We start from the raw sequence: 21,489 nt of genomic DNA, 5'->3' as shown, positions 1-21,489 counted from the left end.
CAGGAGGAAGTTTTCCTACGTCCTGTAAGGTGGGCACAGGCGATGCCTCTATCCCCAGGGCCACAGTGAATGGGACTGGGAGCAGCTTTGTCCTTAAGGAGAGGATTATCCATATGATCTCCCTGCAGATATGTTTGACTGTGAGTGCTGCTGGGGAGGTCTCAGCAGAAAAATGGGGCTACTCAAGCCAATAGAGGCCATATGAAAGTCTGAGGACAGAATTGGGCTTCAGAGCCACCCTCTCCCCACCTGTGCTTCCTCCTCTTTGCTCAAAATGCAGTTCTGGAGAACTAAATACTGAGCCGTGGCATTCAGAAGAGGGGCAGGATGTGCTTGGTTGCTGATAGCTGCTTGGAGGCTGCAGCCACCTGGCACTGGGAGCTGAATATACTCATAAAGGAACCCAGAAGATACTTTGGGGCTCCTCCAGTGTTCCAAAACGAGCCTTCATAAGGGTTTTCTGAAAAAACAGCCTCTTTGCCTGCCTCAGGGTTTGTTTGTAAGCTCTACAAGGAGCTGTGCCCATCACCTGCAAGCCCTAGGGCTTGGGTTGTGGCAGTGAGTATTGCTTACATGTAGCCAGGGCCAGATCCTACTCCCCCACTAGGCATTAAAGTGGCACTTCAATGCCAATCTGTGATCTGTTCCATCCTGAAAACACTACTTCATCTCAGCCTTAGGAGTCCATCACCTAAAGCTGCGAGGGGGAGGACCTGGATCCATACACCTTTAAAAGCGATGGTTTTTCAGGAGTTTGCTCAGAGTGGAATAGAATTGCACTTAGGTGCCTACTGGGTGAAATAAGATCTCCTGCAACACTTCCTCACCTGACCTAGCTGTCCAGATGGCAGCCACACCTGGCAAAACAGCCTGTGCCTGTTGAAGCTAATTTGATCCATGGTGGGAGTGACGTGTGTCGAGGGGCGCTCATGATTCCTCTCTAAATGCCACGTTCTCTCCATCCCTGGGGGTTGTGAAATGTGGTGCTGGCCCTTTAAGGATCAGGGCTCTGGATTCATCTTTGGTGTATACAAGATTCCTTCAGGGACATCTGGTAGCTAAGCAATCACCATGACAACACCACTGTTAGGCTTGAATTGGCTGGGCCCCAAAATGGGTGTCACCGGCCACTGCGGAAGCTGGAGTCTGGGGTGAGGGAGTACAGCACGGAGGGACTGCAAGTGGCTCAGCAGCTTGGGCAGGTGCGCGATCCAGGTGGCGGTTGGGACTGTTCTGTAGCTGTGCTGCAGGTAGGGGGGGTCCAGCTCCTGCTGCCAGTAGCACTTCAGCTGGGGCAGGCCTGGGACCGAACTTCTGACAGCCGGAAGCCTGCAGCGGTCCTGGGCTTCCAGTGGCTCTGCCCCACAACACTTCCTCACCTGATCATTCCCTACCTCCCGGGTCAGCACTGGGGCCAACAGGGCCACTTGGGGGAGTGAAGGCCTCAGGACCAAACTCACAGCCTATTGGCATTAGTGTGAATGCAGATGGGGGCTCATGTAAGAGCTATGGAGACTGCTGTGGCTAGAGGGCAAGAACTGTGCCTGAGTAAGAAAGCCCTGCCTGGCTGTATTCTCTCCATGTAGCCAGTGCAGTCTTCAGGACCAGCCTATGCTACGCATGGTTGAAGACCAGCCCTTGTGAAGAGCATGGAAGTACCTTAGCTTGGTCTGCACTGCCCCACTAGCCAACTGAATAATGAGTAAGTAGCTTCGTTAATCTCAAATCCAGTAGAAGTCAGGGTAGATTTGCACCTTACAGACTAATTAAAACAGACACCAGGGTATATAGTACAAGCTTGTGAGAGCTGAAGCTTACTTCATCAGATGCTGGGAAAGGATGTGTAGAAATCAGAATATCAAACAAGTAATGTCAGACTCCAGCCCTCCCTAGTCAGAATGATGGATTAGCCTTGTGTTAGGTCAACTGGTGCAGTATGTAATCAGCTCTGCTTCTTACAGCACTTGTCTACCTGGCAGAGGCTGTTTAACTCCATCTCAACTCTGGACCAGGTGAAATGGTGACTCTCCTGTATGAACTTGGTCCTGAAACATATTGGAGCTGAGTATACTCTGAACTAACTCCCAATTTTAGGACAGTGTCCTTTGTGATGCAACATTGCAGTCTCACTGCAGAACACTCTAGTGAGAGCTGCGTGTATGTCTTGTGATGTTGTGATTCCAGGTCACAAAGCTGTGGGGCTGTATTCTGATATAGGAAAGCTGAACGGCCCATGCTGGAGGTGGTTATAGAGCAATCATGATAAATGCACAAGGAGGGAAGAAAAATGTGCATTCCCTGGGAGGAAAAAAGGCTGGGCGTGCACAGTGCTGGTAAAACTGAAGCCAGTGGTAAGGTGAAAATGTAGATGTGCAGATGGAAACCAAAGCCTCTTGCCTCAGCTTTGGTTTCCACATTACCAAGACCATGAGGGACTCAAAATCTACCTGACCAAGTGCTGTGCAGCTTGCTGGCTGCTCCATTTTATGAGATTTAGCTGTGGGTAGGTAGAAGCTTCCAGCCTCTCCAACATGGAGGTGTGCAGCTCCATGGAAATAATAGTCCTAGCATCCACTGCTCTATTTTCATCTCAGACTGAACTGTGTGGCAGGCTATATCAGGAGCTAGGGATTGACTGCAATGTCTAACAGCTGGATGCTGTGCTGCTCTTCTAACTGCTGCTTCTTGCTGAAGGTTCTTGTTCTGAGCTATGATGTCAGATGTTACAGTGAATCTGAAGTCCTTTCAACTTGAACATGTGGCAGGAGAGAGTGAGCAGCCCTTGCTGCTAAATTTGAGATGCCGTTCTAAGGGGTTGGTGGTAAATGCATGTGCCCATGCTGTCTTCTTCTGCAAGCTACTCAACACTATCAGGTAAGGCAGAAATGAGCATTCTTCCCTTGGTATTTATTAGTGCTGGTGAAAAGTGTTGGCTTGTCAGGCCTAGAGACTGAAAGCCTGTTTACTGCCAGAAAAAGGGTGCCCTAGGCAGTAGTGAGGCAGACTCTCCCCTTGCCAACAGATGTCAGCTGTCTCCTGGTGGAAACTCAGCTCTGGGGTTGAAAGGACAGCTCCTTACCTGGTCAGTCTTTAGCTTCTCAGTTAAAATTGTCAACAAGGTGCCAGACATCACATGGTGCTAAACTTTGATGCAAGGCCCTGCCCATTAGAAATCATAGACCAAGATTGTCAAGCTGATTCAACACAGGCAAAGGCATAGCCATCAGAAAGCACTGCTATATCTTGGGTATTGTCTGCCCAGGTCAAACAAAGGATGTTTATCCTAATCCTAATTTAATAAACTCCTCCCATTTCTCATCTGTACTCAGTAAAATATGGGTAACTATTCCTTTGAGAGATGACCCTTGCTCAAGTTTATTCAGGCCTCTTTTGAGGTTAGACTAAGGACTTATGCTTTGTAACCAGCCAGAAGGTAAAGCTAGTTCAGAATATGGTGGGTAGGGTGCGATAACGCTGCAGTTCTGGGATCTGTTCCAGCTGCCTGTGGGCTTCTGGGTGGAATTGCCCAGTAAAGGCTTAAATGCCTAAGTGGTTTGGGCCACTTTACTGCAGATGCGATAAACAGGGAAAATTGAGATTTAGCCTCCTCGATTAAGAAAAGGAGGGCGCTGCTGGCAGACCATCCTGTACAAAGGCCACTTGGCTCTGGAATCCACACCAGCTCAGTGCCCTAGAGTCCAGTTTAGTCACTGTCCTATAGACACTGTAAGACTCGTTTTCTTAACAGGCATTTGAAGAGGGCCCGTGATAAGGTCTGGTAGCTGAATGGTGGAATTAAAAGGTGGGTGGGGCAGGATTAAGAGGTGTTTACAAAGGCACCTGGCAATGGATTAGGTTGTGAATGTGTATTAGATGGCAATCACTGTGAATGGTAAATGATGGAGAGAGTCTGAGTTTGGGGTGACCACTGCTAGTTTGAGAACTAGGAATGAACAAGTGGGACCAACACCTTAAAACACAGAACAAGTCTAAACCCCTTTCAGGAACACTCTGGACAACAGTTTCTTTCTAAGAAGGACTGTGGTTCCAGGTTCTGAGGGTAATGGGGGTGTGTAGGTTTATGTTGGGTTGATGCCAACTCTTTGTGTATCCCTTCTCAGACAAGAATGGAGTGAGAAGTCTCCACAGACTGCTGCCATAGAATCCATAGGTTGCAACAGCCTGAAGGTTGGGATTATTGGTGGAGGACACATTGGGAAACAGCTGGTCAGGGCACTGCTGGATCTAAGTGGCATCACAGCACAGAACATCCATATCTCCACCAGGAGGCCGGAGATTTTGTGTAAGAGCCAGCGTACCGGGGGACTGGATTGGGAAAGGCAGCACTGTCACTGTGACTGACTTACAATCTATGAATACACTAAGGCCAGAAGGGACCTCGGAAGATCACCAGGTCCAGCCCCCTGCACCAAGCAGGAAACATCCCACACCTATATTACACTCCCCAGTCCGCTCATTTCACTTGGTATTTCACCATTTCAGAATGGTGAATATTTCATATTCTTTCAGGCCCAGCCTGCTCTCGTTTGCACCATCCCAAGTAGAGATGGCTCCAAAATTATTGTTTCCATAGAAAACATTCACTTTTAGACAAAAATATTAACTCAGGTTTTTTTTTTCTTAGTGGAAAGCAGATGACTCTATTCTTTTAACCCAAAGCCTTTCCCACAATTTTGATGCAGTATATTTGACCAACCACATCCCACTCTGGCTTTACTTCACTTTTCCTTTGAAAGCTGTTTCAGTATTAAGAAATATTCCTTGGTGAAGATCAGTATTTTCCTCCTTCTGTAATTTCACTCCATTATGCCTCTCAGATCTCCTTAAAGCACCCTGAACCACTCATCTCTCTCCAGCCTTCAAATATGTATAGACAGTTATTCCCTTGCCCACTTTAGCCATCATTTGATTAAGCAGTGCACCATTTTCTCACTTAATCTTGCCTCTTAATTCAGTCCCAACAGACTCTTAACCATTTTTATTGCTGTTTTATGAATTCTTCTCAGTAATTTTTCAAGTCACTCATCAGTGGTTGAAACATCAACGTGTTAAAAGTTCACTAAATGGATGGAACAGCTCTCTGAGCCAACAGCAATGGTGACATGGAAAAATAACCAGCCTGGGACCCTCTCCTCAAACTTTCATTGCAGGGTCAGGCTGCCCCTCTCTTCATTCTGAAATGGTGAAATACCAAGTGAAAGGAGTGGACTAGGGAGTTTAGTATAGGTATAAAATGCATGCAAAATGTCAGTTGTCATATAAGTGTTATGTAAAACAAGATGAGCTGAAGATAACTCTTCTCTAGGGAGATGACCAGGACACTGGAATCCTTTTTGTAATTATCTCCAGAGGATATGGGAAGGGGAGCCATTAAAGGGCTTTTTATGGATCTTGAAAACCAGCCAGACCCAGAGGTTTTTTTGGTTTCGTTTTTTTTTTTTTCCAGTTAAAGCTTTAAATTAATATTCATGAAACAGTGCCAGCCATTTGAATTTTCTCCATATTTCTTCTGGGCAGGGAGGTTTAATTCCCTTATAGCCTGAGTGCCTCACATCTTATGGAAATAATGTTAATGGACAGCTTCTGATTAAGTTGTGAAGGTCCCCTGGGAGAAGGACTGTCCCAGTCTGAGGTGGGTGATTCACCTTCTCCCCAGGGCACACCTCACACCAGACTGCCCATCTGCAGAGCCTGGGTTCTGAGCTGGTGATTCCCTTGTCTATTTGCTTGTGTTTAGCAGAGCTCCAGCAGCTGGGGGTCGAATGCTTTTATGACAATGGCCAGCTGGTGTCCTGGGCAGATGTTGTATTCCTTTGTTGCCTGCCATCTCACTTGCTGCATGTCTGCTCAGGAATACGTGCTGCACTCCGTGAACCCTGCCTTGTGTACAGCCTAGTCAGTGCTGTTCCTGTTCCCAGGTAATATTGATTTACTTCAGTTTGGCAAGCCAGGAAATTAAATCCCACAAGTTTTGTGTCACAGGCAAGCACAATGCAAGTTTTCTCTGTGGTGCTGCTGTCTAATGTATTTGGCCCAGAGTGGGGATGGTGGAGTTGCCAACTTTCACAATTTTATTGTAAGACTTTGTTGAGAGTCTTATAATATTTGGTAGGTTCCCTAAAGGCCTACCTGCTGGCATCAGGTGAATTTGTGCATATTTCTGCTTATATTTCGAAGCAATTGTCTATCCCTCATAGCACAGAGAAGCTTGAAAATGTGAGCAGGTACCTTAAAAGACTCAGAACCCAGAAGGCATTGAGTGTGTGCATGTTTCTATGTCTATATAGGCATGTTAGATAGGCATATGCATGCTTTCCATATTAAAAAAAAAAAAAAAGATAAGGGAATTCTGGTCCAAGGGTTTTTGACTGCTTAAGATTGGCCATGCTGGCGAGGTTAGCTTAGTCTCTGGCCCTTTCAGTTTTTTACCTCTTTGTTGAGCTAGCTAACAAAGGACCAGCTGTGATGTGGCTCTTGAAACACATCTCCACTTGGAACAATGCTGAGAGTCCCTTGTTTTTACAGAGGGCACTGAACAGCCATCAGATGTGAAAAACATGGTGGGTAGTGTGTGATATCTAGGACTGGGCTGCGATCTCTAGGATTTCAGTCTCTAGGACTGGGCTGCGTCTGAATCAGCAGCAATCTCAGTGCAAGCAGTGAGAAATTCCACATGCCAGTTCTGATCTTTTACGCCAGGGGTGACCAACCCATGGTATGGACCAACTTTTAGCACAGGTAGCTGGGGTGTGGGGCACATGGCAGACTGAGGAAGGGATAGGCAGCACAGTGGCAGATAGAGCAGGGAGCAGAAAGCAGAGAAACAGATTGGCCAAGGAGCAGAAAGCAGAGCAGCAGACTGGGCAGGAGAAAGGGGCACTTGGGTGTGGGGCTCATTTGTAGCACACTTGCCAAAAAAGCTGTCCCCTAATGCCCTAAGCAATCCAGCCCTCCTCTTGGTATTTTATTATACAGACATGAGTGTTTACTAAAGTAGGGGGACTACACATAGTTGTTTCTGATGCATTGTTCCCAAATAAATCCTTATGTAGAAATACTTACCCTGGCACCTTGTTGCCATTTAACTTAACCAATCTTGAAAGTGTCAGCATAAGCACACATGTAGCTATTTGGGAACAGCTATTGTGCCTCCAATTCGTACCTGATCTTAATCCACATTAACATTCAAGTTTACTGCCTGTGCCCAGATTTGAACTCTAGGGAAGGAAGGAAGAACTAAAGTCTGTTGACCTTCAGACTGTGTTGTAAAATCCATATTTTTACTTTCGCTTACAGCAGATGAAAGGGTGTTTAAATGCTGGGCTACATTGATATTGTGAATATCTCTCTTCTCCTAGCTAGAAGTTGGAATTCAGCAGTGGCTGGGTCTTCGTGATGCTGTATGTGAAGAGGATGGAAAGCACTTTGGGCTGAAAGGTGTCTGTAGACATGCACATTCATTCTCTGGCCTTCCTCTCCCTTAGTGTAATCTTTCTGTTGCTGACTTTGCTTTCAGGCTGAAGCAACTCCTTTCCTACAGTGCCATTGTGAGGCCACAGTACCAGTGTGCAAGCCACAACTTTACAAATGAATGGAGGCCTAATGGGACAATCACAGCTGCTCTTCAAGACCCTGCTGTTGTGAAGGCAACCTGTCCTGGTAGTCCTAAGGGTATGTGGCTTTCTTCCCTTTCTAGTCATTTTCCTGTGGTGCTGGAAGCAGTGTCTTTGCCTGAAACTAAAGCTACTCTGATTCTGTCCTACCCCAGTACAATTCAGCAGCAAGATTATGTATAGAGTAACAGCTGTTCGTCTTCTGTGCTGTCTGAGTAGTTCTGAGTAACTGTTTAGAAATGCAGTGTGTGAAAGCAGAACCTCCTAATAATAAAAGCGTGGGAAGCCTTGTCACTAGCTATTTTAAGTTAGACTGGACAAAGCACTGAATTAAGATAAGTGGGGAACAGTCAGGCATTGCAAATGGATGGGCAAAGTGCAAAGTGACCCCATCTCTAGTGTCTCTTAGAGAGCTTGGTGCTCTAGGCCACGTGGTTACAATCAGGACCATTACTGGAGAGAAGGCCTCTCCATGTGTGCTATGCACATTGTGTGTGTTTTATAACTCTTTTTGGAGTTGTAATTGCCTTTGGTGAGCTAGCAGTAACTTCAGGTTCCAGAGATAGTAAAGCCACAAGCTGTGGATAAGAGGCCTTCCTTATATGCATATATAAGGTTTAGGTCAAATTTTCTGGACTCAAGGCACTTGTCACTGGACTTGAAGCACCTCCATAATGTTTGTGAATTGAGTGGCAACCAATTTCAGAAGCAAATTATATATGATAGTGCTTACTTCCTGCAGAGGGACCAGGCAGTGTGGAAGTTGGGGACTGGCCAAGCAGGAACAAGCCTGAGTCTGCACTTTTATCTGCTTATCTCCTCACACCTCACTTATTTCCTCACATTTTGTGGCACCATTCAAAGTAACTGGAGGCACAGCAGCCTGGTTGAGAATCACTGGTCCAAGTCCTTACTAGCACTTTCTTTCTTCCTTCCTGCACGAGTCAATTCTTGCATGTCTGCCATGATTAAATTTCAATGTGGGAATTGTCTTCTGCTACCCTAGCTTCTTCCATGGTTTTACTTGTTTAACTTCCTGTCCTAAATAGTATTGTTGGCCACTGTTAAACCGTCCTGTTCCAATTCAGTTAATGTGGCTACGTAGTTGCTTTATATTCAGTGGAGTCTTGTAGCTGAAATGAGCTAGAGGATTCTTATCACCCTTATCACTACTTATAACTCTATTACTGGTCTGTACTAGATTTGAGGATTCTAATATTATAAAAGCCTTAGTCTGTCTGTAACACTTTATTTGTGCTCTGATTGGCTGTCTCAGGGGTAATGGCCCCAACTCTGGCCCTGGCCTGAAGCAGCAGCGGGGAGCCAGGGAACAGCCCAGGCCTCTGTCCCCCCCTGCCCCCTCCCCATGTCATTCTTGACAGGCAATTGGCTAGTCTCCTCATAAGAATATAAGAATTGCTATTTAGTGGGTCTGACTACAGGTCCATCTAGCCCAGCATCCTGTGTTGCACAGCAGCAGACAGTGGATGTTGAAAGGGAGAGGGAACTGGATATGGCTAGGGTTTTTTCCACTGTTCCTCTCTCACTTGCAGCTTCCAGCATTCAAGGTCTAGGAAGTTCTGATTCAGAGGCTGTATCCCTAACTCCTGTTCTCAATAGCTACTGATGCCCCTTTCCTCCAAGAATTTGTCCAATCCCTTTTTGTTCAAACCCTCATCTATGTTTGACCTTTGTAAATAAGCCCATTGTAGTTGCTGGGGCTTTTCCTGGTAGTGAACAGGAGGGGAGGGTAAAAGGTCTATTTCCTTCACATTTGCATATACAGTTGTAAATGTAATTTGTTCTCTGGTATATTGTGCAGGGAAAGTCACTGTCAGTGCTAAGTGGTTGGAAGCTGTTTTCTACGCAGCCCTGAACAGTTGCATGTGGCAGCACCTGTCCCACCAGGAGACATTGAAGTTACTCAATAGTGTATGCTTTTCTGAGCCCTGCCATGTCTGTATGGAGAAAGAGACTTGCCCCTTGTTTGTGTGTGGGAGCTTTGTCAACCAAACCTTTGCTGCCTCCCTGACTCAACAAGAGTAAGTAAGGTGTCAAAATTCAAAGATGGCTGGATGGTCTCTGAGTGTTTGTCATATCCCCTGGTTTGAAAGGAGGACTCTTCTGATGGCATAAGAAGAACACTGTGGTGTACATGACTCCAGTGTGAAGCATCAGTGAAAGGTTCAACTTTAAAATCTGACCTAAATTCCAGTGTCTCTTGAAGAGACTTGACTCCCAAATGCCTCATTATGAAAATAATGGGAGCTACTATTGAAAATGTTACCCACTGTATCAAGACATAGACATCAACCCACAACCCAGCATATTGGCAGCTGTCAGAGTCTAAATCCATGCCATGAATATCCTGGCATCTTATCCTGAGCTCCTCCTATTCTTATCAGAATGAACTGCTCTTTCAGATATAAGAATCTGCTACATGCAGGGGCACAGGACTTGTGGCACTGGTGCAGTCTAGCTAAATAAGACCAGGACGCATAAAAAATGAGACCAGGCCAGATCAGCAGTCCCTGTAGTCCAGTCTCCTGTCTCTGAAGACTCCAGCTGTAGCTCCAGAGAATCCATCAACCAGACTAGGAAGGAGATACTGGTTGGAGCGAATCCAGAGTGTATTTAGGGAGCCATTTGGACACCATCCAGTAAAACTTTTTTTGAAGGTGTGCCTGGACAAGGAAAAGGAAGACAGCTGTGGAGCTGTTTTCCTTGTCCAGGAACATCTTCAAGAAGAGTTTTACTGGGAGGTGTCCAAATGGCTCCCTAACTACATTCAAAGGACAGTGGGTGCCAACCAGAGTTCTCTGCTTGGTGTCTTCTCTACACACCCTAGCTATTGACTTATAACCCATACTCCTATTCCTGTTTTCTCATTTGTTTTTGTCCCATAAGTTCTGTGCTTAATGGCCTCCCTCTAGCCATTTGAGGTGGGGCTTTTAGCTTCTACTGGGTCTAGGCCCATTGTCCCAGAACAAACTAGGTACGTCTCTGACAGTGGCCAGCAGTAAGAAACCTCATAGAGCAGGGGTGGGCAAAATGCGGCCTGGGGGCCGGATGTAGCCTGCCAGGCCATTCTATCTGGCCCGCGGGGCCCCTAAAAAATTTAGAAAATTAATATTCATCTGCCCTTGGCTGCCTGTCATGCAGCCCTCGATGGCTTGCCAAAACTCAGTAAGCGGCCCTCTGCCCAAAATAATTGCCTACCCCGGTCACAGAGACTAATCTGCCTGTAGGGAATTTTTCTTCCTTACCTCTTAGTGCTTGGCTTCTGTACTGACCCAGGAAGGATAATATCCTTTATAAAAATCTGTATGTGTAATATAACTGCATCAGTTCTTATTATCTACCTAAATGTTCAGTCCTAGTTTGAATCCTACTATGCTCTTGGCCTAGAGCTTATCTGGTAGCAGTGAACTAATTACTTACCATGCTAAAAAATCCTTTTCTCGTTTTGAAATTTGGAATCTTTCAATGTCCTTGAACATCACATTGTTCTTGTACAAAAGAGAGGAGTGCCTGACTTGCCTTATTTATACCATTTATCATGGAACAGACTTCCTGTTCTTTCCCCTCTTATCTTATAGCAGGATGTCTTCAATAGGAGCCTGAAGGAGGAAGTAATTCCTCCCTGCATCACCCCTCTTATCTAGACAAACCAACACCACTGCAAAGCTATTGTTGGTTTTGGATGAAACGATGAACTTCCTTTATCACTCCCAAGCAACCAGACTCCAGTGAAGAGCTTAAAGGGTCCCCTTGCCGTAGATTTCCTCTATTTTTTAGAACCTTTCCCTTCTCTGTCTTTTAAAACTGATTCATAGAAGGGGATATGGAGCTCCTTTTGTTAACAAATATTAGTGCCTTGTAACCCACAGGCAGTGCCCTAAAGAAGGACAGCTGTCTCACTGTCTATTTAGGTTTCAACCTTTTGTGTGTAGGTAGACCAGAAGTTCCATGGTTGCACCAATTCTCCTTTAAAAAAATGAATTAAATTTAATACGGATGGAAGTTACCAATTTAAGAGACACTGATTCTGTGGAATGCTGGGTTTATTACCCAGAGAAAAGCGGATTGTCTGGATTGTACTCTGCTGGGATCATCTTCAGGAATTGCAAGTACAGTCTTCAGGGCTTTTCCAACGGCAGCCCCCTCTCCTTGGACCACAGCAAAGGAGTCTAATGTGTGGGGTGCTTTTTCTGATGTAGTAACTATTAGGTAAAAGTAGCTTTTGGTCACCACAGATGAAAGATTGCTTGGAACTGTTTACTAGCAATTAAAATCTCTAAAACTCATCATTGGTTCCTAAGCCATCCAGTCCCTACTAATTCTGTTTTCTGTATAATTGTTATATTAACCATATTAAAGAACCTTCCAGATTCCCTAGTCAGGATCAGGACCCCATTGGATTAGGTATAGCACAAGAAAAGCTGGTTCTTACAAGACCCAAGGCAGTAGCATCCTTGCTGTGGGACCTGTATGATGAATATGCTTGTACATTGTTTCATGTTGTAAGCCCATTAGCTCCCATTTATGCAAAATCTTCTCATTTGAACTGGTGGTGTCCAAAGACCACAACTTCCTGAATCTTGTTGCTTTCTCAAAGGGCTAAGAAAAAGTGCATAGCTTAAAGGATGTTTATTTGTTAAATCATACCTCTGGGTGCTGACAGTGGTGATAGTTGCTGACATATAAATAATAAAGCCTGTTTTCTTTTCCCAGCACCTTTCCCTGGTTTGACCTGACAACTGTACAACTGAAGGAGACCCCCTTTGGCCAGCTCCTAGCAAGGTGTGTGCATCTCCAGAACCACCTTGCCCAGCTATATCATGCCTCATTTGAAGCCCACACTGACAGCAGGATGTCTCTTTGTCCTGCCACAGCAGATCCCAGTATGGTGACCTGTCATGAATCAATGTCCACTATGACCGCTTTGGATGTGACTGGCACAGAAAGCCTGGAGGAAGTTCCTCACGCTGATTTTGAAACTTCGTAAAGTAGAACCAACCCTCTATGGATGGGGCTGCTTTGTTAAATTTTCTTACTAAAGAGAATTGTTATGGAGATTAATACCCTTTTCTTATCAGTTTCCACTGCAGAAATCCATCCCATTTTTGTGTGTGCTAGAGGAACTATAGTGAGGATTCTGCAGAAAGAATAAGACTGGTATAGCAAATAACTTTGGCTTGACTGTCACCCTTGGCACAGACCGCTGCAAAAAAGGGTCAAATTAAAGGGAGACTGAGCAACTTTCTTACCCGAGTTCTGAAGCACCTGAAAGCTTCCCATCCTTTAGTCTTCCCTGGTTTGCAGAGGTTATGGCAACAATCTCACAGAACGTTAGTTTGGGATATTTGATTTTTACTTTTAGTAGTCCCAGGTTAAGGCTGGTTATAAAAAATGCACTAGAATCAGTTAGCTGATGACCAGGACTATTACTGAACAGTCCTTTAACTCAAGAGTAAACAGGATAAGGAAAAAATAGAAAATGGCAAGTTTTGCTTGCTCTTTAAATGCTTAGAACAACACTGTGGATTAGCGACCTTAGTACAAAATAGTGTTTGCATCTGAGAGTTCCTGACACCTCTTGGTTGTCTAATAAACCAGGAGGTTTCAACATTTTTGGATCAGTGTACCCCCGGTGGCTGGACATGGAGCAGTGTACACCCGGTGGTGGAGCAGGGGAGGGAGGGGTGGCGGCACGCAGCTGAACACGGAGTGTCAGTAGCTGCCGCGTGCAAGCTTCCTCACTCCCTGCGTCCGGCTGGGCAGCAGTGCAGGATGGTGCATGGTGGCGCTCCATCCCCGCCCACCTGCACATAACACCTATGGCCTTCTCAAATACCCCGGGTTGACAACCTGAGTAATAAACCAATACTTAAATGTCATCTTGTCCTAATCCCTCAGTTCAATTAAACTGCTGGATTTTTCTCTGTAGAAGCAGTTTAGGATCTTTTAATGGCTGCAGTCCCAACCCACATGGATTTTAATCTAATCAAATCTCTCAAATTAAGTGGGATTAGGTTGTTCATTATTTGGCTGGGGGGTGTGGAGAGGGGGAAGGGGAGTGTTTCTCAAATAAACCCCTGCTGATGATGATTCAGTCAGGAATACTTTTTCCTTTGGATCAAGACTAAACCAACATGCAATGTAGTACTTTGGTGCAGAAGGTGCTACTTGTAAGACTGTGATTTACATTGCAAGGCTCACTTGCATAAAAGATTGCCCAATGCTTTTCTCCCAAACAAGGGTGATGCCCTAGTATCCTGCCCAGTCCATCAAATCAATTCTCACTCCTAACATTCTCTCTTCAGTCTCAGTTATAATATTCTTGACTTCTAGCTCTCAGCTCCCTTATTATTCACTGCTGCTTGCACCAACTGTGCCATTTATAACTCTTTCAAGTACATGTGTAGGGTGGTGGAGGAATTTTAGAATCACAACACTGAACTGAGGACAATGAGTTCAGTGCCTGGCAGTGTCCCAAAGGTGCTTCTCTAGGGACAAATGTTTATATGCAAGCTCTTCAGGGAAAGGACTACACATGGCTGAGCACAGTGTGCACACTAAACAAGAGCAGTAAAGCACCTTTTCTTTAATATGAAGAAAGTGGGACAGCCAGAGACGCAGCAAAAGAATCAGTTTGTCCAGTAGCTTGATCTGTTTTTCAGAGTGGAATTATAGCATGTGGCTCTGTTTTTGCTTCTTGGATGCACGGGGAAATGGTGAGATTGTCTGTGTTCAGATCAGTTTGGGCTTTTTGCAAAGACATAGTTATGGCATATGGTTTCAGTCCTGCTTCATGAACAAACTTGGAGAAGGTGAGGGCATCTGCTGTCTTGCCAGTTGGGGCTTTGTGCTCTAGAAACAAGCCCATGTTGTCCCTGTAGGGGAGGGCAATGCTTCTGCTCCAGAGAGGCTCTGTAATCCCCAACAGTTCCCGCACATGCCTTGAAATCTCCTGAAATGCAAGAATTTGGAACATCAGGGATCCTGACCTTGGGGCAGTGGCTAAAGCAGAAAAACTATGTGTACTGCCCAGTAGTGCTGACAGGGACTCCTACACATTCTGATTTGATAACAATTCCCCTTCATGCTCTGAAAGTAAGCAAACAAGGAACCCGGCGTGCAGGTGAGATTAGGAGAGTGCCAATGGAAGAATAAATTCTGATAATCTCACAGGTTTATTCCATCTGTTTGAGTGAGATCTGCTGCCTAAAGTGCCACAAGTGGCTGTTGGTTGGTTTCTTTGATGCCTATTGGCATTTGCAGAGCAAACACAGTTCTAGAGGAATGAACTTCATGCTGTTTTGTCTACTACAGAAGAATTGGCAAGGTTTGTTAAGTTTATGGCTGTCAAATGTCAATGGGCCATCCTGATTTATCAATAGGGACCTACTTAATTCATAGTTTTGCACAAACAGTAAAATCCAGGATTGTCTATGAAATCAACAACAGAGAAAAACTTAATAAAAATAAAATGCTCACTCCACTGGTCCTCACTGGTGGGAAGGGAAGGCTCCAGCTGGCTGGGCAGCATGAAGGGCTGCATACAAGATGGCAGCTGCCTCCTTACCTCTCCTTCCCTTGGGGCCTCTCTGTCAATCAGTATTGAGGGGCAGGGCCACACAATGGGCAGCCAGCAATCAAGATGGTGGCCACCCCCTTATCCCTCCTGCCCCCCAGGGCCTCTCTGCCAGTCTGTGCTGGGGGGCGGGGCTGCCACAAAATGATCGCAGAATTGGAACTGTACACCACAATCAACCTGTGAAAACTGGCAAGTCCCCCGGTGATTTATGTAGACCCCTACTTATAAAGGCAATTTGGGTGTCCTGAGGCATTTTTTTTCCTATTTATCCAGGCCAGGGTGAAAATAAACCAAACCATCAATCACCCCATGTTTTACTACTGAGCACCTCATCCTGCCTCTCTAGTGCCAGGCAGTACTACATTTAGGCTGCACCTGGTATCTACTAGAAAAGAAGCTGTCTTATGTGATGGCAAAAGGTGCAATTTTTGAAAGCACTTAAATTCCACTGAAAATTATTGGGATTCCAAGTCATTTGGAGGCCTCAGAAAATACTACCAAGGAGTGCATGTCACTCTGCATAGACCTTCTTCTCCAAACTTCTACATTGTGAAATCCTTCCTTTTAAAATTCATGAAGTAGTGAAACAGAAAGCCAAATCCCAGCCTGTAATGGTCCCTGAAGGAATTGCTCCAGCATATTCCATTGGAGATGCTATTTGACAACTAATCCTATTTCAAACAACAGTTTATGTTGACTCTGCATTGTTAAACAGCTGCCATGTGTTATTCCAGAGACAGCTGAAGTGGGACTGGAGCAGGGCAAAGCTTAATGACTGTGTAAAAGATTTGGAACCTTCACCTGAAGAGTAAGAGAGAGAAGGACAAATAACAACCTGCAGAGTGCAGCTGTATCTGCCAGGACTATAAGAGCTAAGTGGCTGCCATTTGAAAAATTATGTGATGATCTCTCCTTTCTTCCTCTTGCTTGCCATAGATCCCATGAAAGTTTGTGGGCCTGGCCCCATGCCACCACCCAAGGCAAATATCATTTAGAATTAAAGACTTAGGACTGTTCAGCCAGGCAGGAATAAGGTTGGCCCACATACTTTCTGTAGTAACACACCCAAAAGAACACAATATTCACAACTCCACCCTGGAGCAGAAAGATTTTCTCTCTTGCAGCTTGCATGCTGCTCAGTGTTTGAACATCTACCTTATGACTTCAGCAGGAAGCAACTGTAAATAATAAAGAATTAAGGCAAAATTATGATGGCTCTACACAAACAGTCCCTGCCTTCTGATGCACTCAAGGGAAGTTCACAGACTCTGCAGTCTATGAGAATGTAGTCAGGCAGCTCTTTTTCACAACAAAAAAAGCAATACTTCTATGTGATCCTAGAATAAGAGTCCTACCTAGCACAACCATTCAACCTTCACTGCTTGCAGTTACCCACCCAAATTAGTAAAATGATTTTTGGCAGGGCTGATCCTCCCATGCCTTAAACACCTAATCCTACCATGACTTAAACACATTCCATCCAGGAAGAGCACACACCAACTGCTGAAACTTTCTCAGCCTGACGAAGGGTTTTTAAACCCGAAAGCTTGCTTTAAAAAAATGTTTTTCCAACTATTTAAGTTGGTCTCATAAAAGATATCAGATTCACCCAAAGAACCTTGTCTGCCTATGTCCTTAGACCAACACAGCTAGAACCTACACCCCTGCAATGCACTATGAATCCATTTAGACCTTAGGCCAATAATAATAATTAGATGTCTAATAAAACAAAGCTAAATGTTTTGTTTAAAGCACCCACTTTTGGAAGGCCTATCTTAAAGGACTCATCCAATGTCACATGGAATCAGAATTTGTGAGATCCTCTGCCCCATTTTCTATCCACCAGCCTATGTGAAAACTTCAGCCAGGGTATCTTTGAAAAGAAATACCACTAAGTACTCAGCTTTCCTTAAATCAACAGGAACTGGATGATTAGCTCCTTTTTGTACTTTCTCTTTATTCTCTAAAGGGCTTTTCTCTTCTAGAAAATATTTTCATTAGGCACATTGAAAATATAACCTTTTTCTTTGTCTTAAATGTCTTACCAGAAAACCTTTTTACTGCATTTTCCCCTTCTGGGATTTAAAAAGGTTAAAATCTTATTATTTAAAGTATTACTTTAGTTTGTCATCCATTCCTTGAAAATGAGGAACAGTGGATGGCCCTGTGGTTGAAGCAGCATACAGAGACTGAACACTGATGTTCTGTTTCTGGGTCTGTTTCAGGTGGCTACACGACTTTGACCAGATTGTGTTTTCTGGGCCCCTATTTCACATTTATAAAATGGGACTTGAAGGACCTCACAAAAGTGCTGAAATTCTTCAGCATCTGTCCAATTCTGTCATTGCCCTCCACCTAAAGCTTTTGAAGTTACTCTCAATAATCTCAATACAGATTTTTATTCTTGGACAGCATCTACATGTTCCACACATGCGCAGAGCTCTCCTGAAAGCTCTGACCAGTGCGGGGTGTGGAACCTGCTTTCATCCATGGAACTTTCCACAGGAGGTGGCATAAGGAAACCTCTAATGATACTCGGTACTTTCCATTCCTAAAGCTCCAAGTCAGAATTCCTTCTGGTCCTTTCTTCTTAGCTGTTTTACTGATCCTTTAGTTAGGGTATTTTGCATATGCAGTTAGTAATAGTCAGTAACTCTAGCAGGGAAAGTTAGATTCCTTGTTCTCCGTATATACACACTTAAGATTGGGCAAACATAGAAGAAACTGGAGGTTCACTAGGGCTTCCAGAAATTTAGGTGCTGATCAAACTTCTTGGCCCTCTTCAGTTCTGGTCACCCCCCATCTCAAAAAGGATGCAAAAAACCCATGAAAGGTACAGAGAAGAGCAACAAGGATGATTGGTGGTACAAAACTGTTCCACACAAGAAGAAACTAAAAAGACTAGGACTTCTTGGCTGCACCCACACAAGCATGGATGTTTGGTTCTCTGGGGACAACTAGCAGTGGCACACCTCGTGCTGTTGCTAGTTGTCCCTGGGGAATGCCTATATGTACCCTCTGGTGCGTGGCAGGTTATCCTGGGTGGGTAGGAGAGGTTGGGGCCAGCACTGGGGTGGACCCAGCAGCTTTACCTGGTGCTTTGGTGTAGCAGGCAAACTGAGTTATGCTAAGGCTTTCTGACCAGAGTTTAAGTCTTCCCAGAACTAAGCAATAAAATTGTACAGAGTGCCTTATAAGGCAGTAGAAAAAGCGAGTGTTGTGATTGGTACAGTAGGCAAACCAGATACAGCAGTTTCCCTAGAAGGAAAGAAAAGCAAAACCGGAATAGGATTGGAGTACCTTATCTAAAAGGATGAGGTAAGAAACTTGAGGATTGGACAATCTGGGGTGAGAAAGTTACAAAAGTTGTGGACAAACAAAGGAATACTGTTGTGTTCATGTTGTCACCTTGGGGAGGCACGGCCAACCATGGAATTCTTGTTCAAACAATGGGAAATCCAGAAACACACATCCCACACATCCAGCAAAGGATCCAAGGCCAGTATCACTGAAGATCGCTGCTGTAATATCTGAAGGAACCACTTGTCAGGTCATATTACAGGGAGGAAACTTGTAATAAAGGTTAGGGGTTACTATTAAAGTTCACTTGATACCAAATTGGACTAGGGGCTGTGTGAATCCTTGGGAGTTTCTGGAAAAAGAAATCCTGGTGGTAACACTAGGAGCCTCCTGGGGCTGCAGTAGCGCCAATCTTGCCACTGCCCATGGAAAGTGGGAAAAAAGTGAATAGGAAACTATTGTTTGTTAAGACTGATAAGAATTAGAGGGCACTCAGTGGAACCACCAGGTGGCACGTTTGAAAATACACAACAAGAAGTGCTGTTTTACACCACACATGATAACTTGTGCAACAAGTTGCCACAGAACATTGTGGAGGCCAACAGCGTAGCCAGTTTCAAAAGGGGATTAGACCAATTTATGGAGAACAGGTCTGTCAAGGATGTAACTTTAGGCTTGGGACATGTCTCAATATAAGAGTGCTGGTGACTCGGGGGAGGGGAGGGGGTAATGCCAGTGGACAACTCCAGCAGGGAACAGGGAAGCTCTGAGTCATGACCTTTGACCTTTGGTTTTACCTGGGATTGTCATTTGGTATCATCACGGGCCTAAGTTTCTCAGCTCACTTACCTGAGACTGTCCCATGCTAATGGCATTCAGGCTGGACTGCTTCTGGGCTTAAGGTCTTTCTAGCAACCCTTTGAAAGCTGGAGGAGGAATGGGGTGACAACCAGCACGGAGCAGTGTGAGGTCTCAGGACTCTTCAACAGAGCCACTGTCAGAGGCCAACTGCTGGGCTACATGGACTGTTGCTCTACCCCAGTGGGGCAGTTCTTAGGCTTGTCCCTTGCATCAAACCTGTGCAATGCCATGAAGCACCAGCCCGGCAGTCCCTCCGCAGCTGGGCCGCAATTCTCAGGGCCACGAGCTTCTCTGCGCTGTTGCTGGAACACAGGCATGCGGAGGAAGCCCCGTGAGCAAGCCTGGGTTGTGATCTCCCATTACAGCCTCAGAGGGGCGCAAAGGTGTGGAGAGAAATCTTTGAGGCGTACCTTCCCTTATGTCCCTGGTGCTGCTGCCGGCCCAGCCTCCACTCCCTTGGGCCGGTCTGCATGTGTATGGGGGGAGGGAATGCGACACGGCTCAGGGGGACAACGGGCACCACGGCCCTGCTCACCTTCATATGCTCGAAATTGGTGATGCCCATCTGCGGCAGGCTGCGGCAGTGCACATGGACCAGCTTGCGGCCTGTGACGCTGTTGGCGATGAAGCAGTCCTGCCAGGGGAGCCAGGAAGTGCTGCCAGCCTGAGCAGGAGCAGAGCCTCACCCCCACCCCAAACCCCCTGGGAAATGACAACTGGAGGGGGCTGGTCCTACCTCTGGCAGGGGTTGGATCAGGCCCAGGCCCAGGTGGCCCCTGGCTCCAGCCTGTCTGCTGTAGGACTTTTCAGGGAGCCACTGAAGGGGGGGCTCCCTGCATGGACCCCAGGGTGCATCTACACATACACTTAATATGCACTATCCTATTTTAATGCAGATTAAAGTGTCACTAAAAGACTGTGGCCATGTGTAGACGAAACGAGAGGCGTGTTTGCACAACACTTTAAAGCGGGCTAAATGCTTTTACACCACATTAATAGTGTCAGTGTTTGCATGCCTCAGCTGCGTATTGCTTATTAATTCCACCCACTGTAGGAAATTTGGCAGCATAACTTACCTTAAATGACTCCTTCAAGGAGTTTTAGTTTGCTGCCCCTACAGCTGTGGAGCAAAGCACTGGGCTCTGTGCAGCTCCATGGCTCTGCAGGAAGCCCATGCAGGCAGCCTGGCACCAGCCCGGGAAAGCAGCTCCACACAAGAAAAGCAGCGAGCCCGATTCCCTCCCACCCACGGAGCCTGCCTGAGCTGCAGGACAGGGGGCGGGCTGGTGTTTCTCTCCGCAGCTGCGGTGCCCCCCAGGACTGCCTGAGCCAGTGCCTGTGGGCAGGTGCTGCCTGGCGGGGCACTGCTGCAGCAGAGGCAAGCACCAGCCCTGCAACAGCCCAGGGGCAGCTCTGCCCACTGGCAGCTCACCCTCCCCTCCCCAATGGAGAGGCAGGTAAGTCAGCAGGCTGTGTGCATGGGGGGGGCGGGGCAGGTTAATCAGCCCCAGATTGAAGCAGTGTTTTTTAAAACCCACCGCTTTAGTTTACAGCCCCTGTTTCCTCTACACATGCCCTGTGCTATTTAGTTAATGTGCATTAAAATAGGTTAATATGCATTAAGCATCACTTAAAAAGTGTGTCCTTGAGTTAATGCTCATTAAGATAGCGGCAAATGCACATTTTCTTAGTACCTCACAATGGAAGTACTAGATTTAATGTGCATTAACTAAAGTGCGTTAATGTACGTGTAGCCACGCCCCCCAGGGCTCCCTGGACCTGCGGGCCCTCACCTCGTACTGCGGGAAGCCGAGCCGCGCCACCCAGGCCGCCACCTCGCGGGGGCTCCAGGCCAGGCAGCTCGGGCCCCGCTCGGGCTCGGGCGCCGGCTCCATCGCGGCCCGCGAGGCCCATCCCTGGCGCCATGGTAACGCGTCCTTCCGGACCCGGTTTCCATGGAGATCTGGACTTCCTGAGATGATGTCGCCGCCTTCTCCTCCCCCCCCGGCCCTCGGGCGCCTTTAGGCCGCGGTCCCTGGCCCGGCCCCGCCTCCTCCCCGCGGCCCCCCGCTCCCACGTGGGGCGCGACGCGCT

The 21,489-nt window shown here is 46.2% G+C and overlaps 2 protein-coding genes across 4 annotated transcripts; one reads left to right on the top strand and one right to left on the bottom strand.

Annotated features, from left to right (window-relative positions):
* Nucleotides 1-40: 40 nt before the first annotated feature.
* Nucleotides 41-16,443, top strand: NOXRED1 (NADP dependent oxidoreductase domain containing 1). 3 transcript variants are annotated; one of them, XM_059723118.1, is made up of 8 exons: nt 41-1,702; nt 2,695-2,874; nt 4,122-4,303; nt 5,759-5,939; nt 7,538-7,692; nt 9,457-9,676; nt 12,369-12,437; nt 15,969-16,443. In XM_059723118.1, exons 2-8 carry the CDS (start codon nt 2,711-2,713, stop codon nt 15,976-15,978), a joined length of 981 nt encoding a protein of 326 aa, XP_059579101.1. In that variant the 5' UTR covers nt 41-1,702; nt 2,695-2,710; the 3' UTR covers nt 15,979-16,443. The 3 variants fall into 3 exon arrangements, with proteins under 3 accessions (XP_059579101.1, XP_019334416.1, XP_019334415.1); XM_019478871.2 differs by lacking the exon at nt 15,969-16,443 and having other exon boundaries at nt 12,369-12,716; XM_019478870.2 differs by lacking the exon at nt 15,969-16,443 and having other exon boundaries at nt 41-2,874; nt 12,369-12,716.
* On the bottom strand, nt 14,227-21,442 carry SAMD15 (sterile alpha motif domain containing 15). The gene is made up of 3 exons (XM_019478877.2): nt 21,189-21,442; nt 19,931-20,029; nt 14,227-14,607 (listed from the first exon to the last, which is right to left on the bottom strand). Exons 1-3 carry the CDS (start codon nt 21,288-21,290, stop codon nt 14,314-14,316), a joined length of 495 nt encoding a protein of 164 aa, XP_019334422.1. The 5' UTR covers nt 21,291-21,442; the 3' UTR covers nt 14,227-14,313.
* Between the last annotated feature and the right edge of the window lie 47 nt (nt 21,443-21,489).

This window comes from Alligator mississippiensis, chromosome 2, assembly GCF_030867095.1.
Source record: "Alligator mississippiensis isolate rAllMis1 chromosome 2, rAllMis1, whole genome shotgun sequence".
NCBI lineage: Eukaryota > Metazoa > Chordata > Crocodylia > Alligatoridae > Alligator > Alligator mississippiensis.
This window is presented reverse-complemented; position numbering and strand designations above follow the sequence as displayed.

Excerpts from the sequence above, each read along its gene's own strand:
- NOXRED1 (XM_019478871.2), top strand. The coding sequence starts at position 2,711 with ATGATGTCAGATGTTACAGTGAATCTGAAGTCCTTTCAACTTGAACAT. Across the intron at positions 7,693-9,456 it reads CTGTCCTGGTAGTCCTAAGG|GGAAAGTCACTGTCAGTGCT; the intron begins GTATGTGGCTTT and ends TATATTGTGCAG. Across the intron at positions 9,677-12,368 it reads GCCTCCCTGACTCAACAAGA|CACCTTTCCCTGGTTTGACC; the intron begins GTAAGTAAGGTG and ends TTCTTTTCCCAG.
- SAMD15 (XM_019478877.2), bottom strand. The coding sequence starts at position 21,290 with ATGGAGCCGGCGCCCGAGCCCGAGCGGGGCCCGAGCTGCCTGGCCTGG. Across the intron at positions 20,030-21,188 it reads TCGGCTTCCCGCAGTACGAG|GACTGCTTCATCGCCAACAG; the intron begins GTGAGGGCCCGC and ends CTCCCCTGGCAG. Across the intron at positions 14,608-19,930 it reads CCAATTTCGAGCATATGAAG|GAGATTTCAAGGCATGTGCG; the intron begins GTGAGCAGGGCC and ends CTTGCATTTCAG.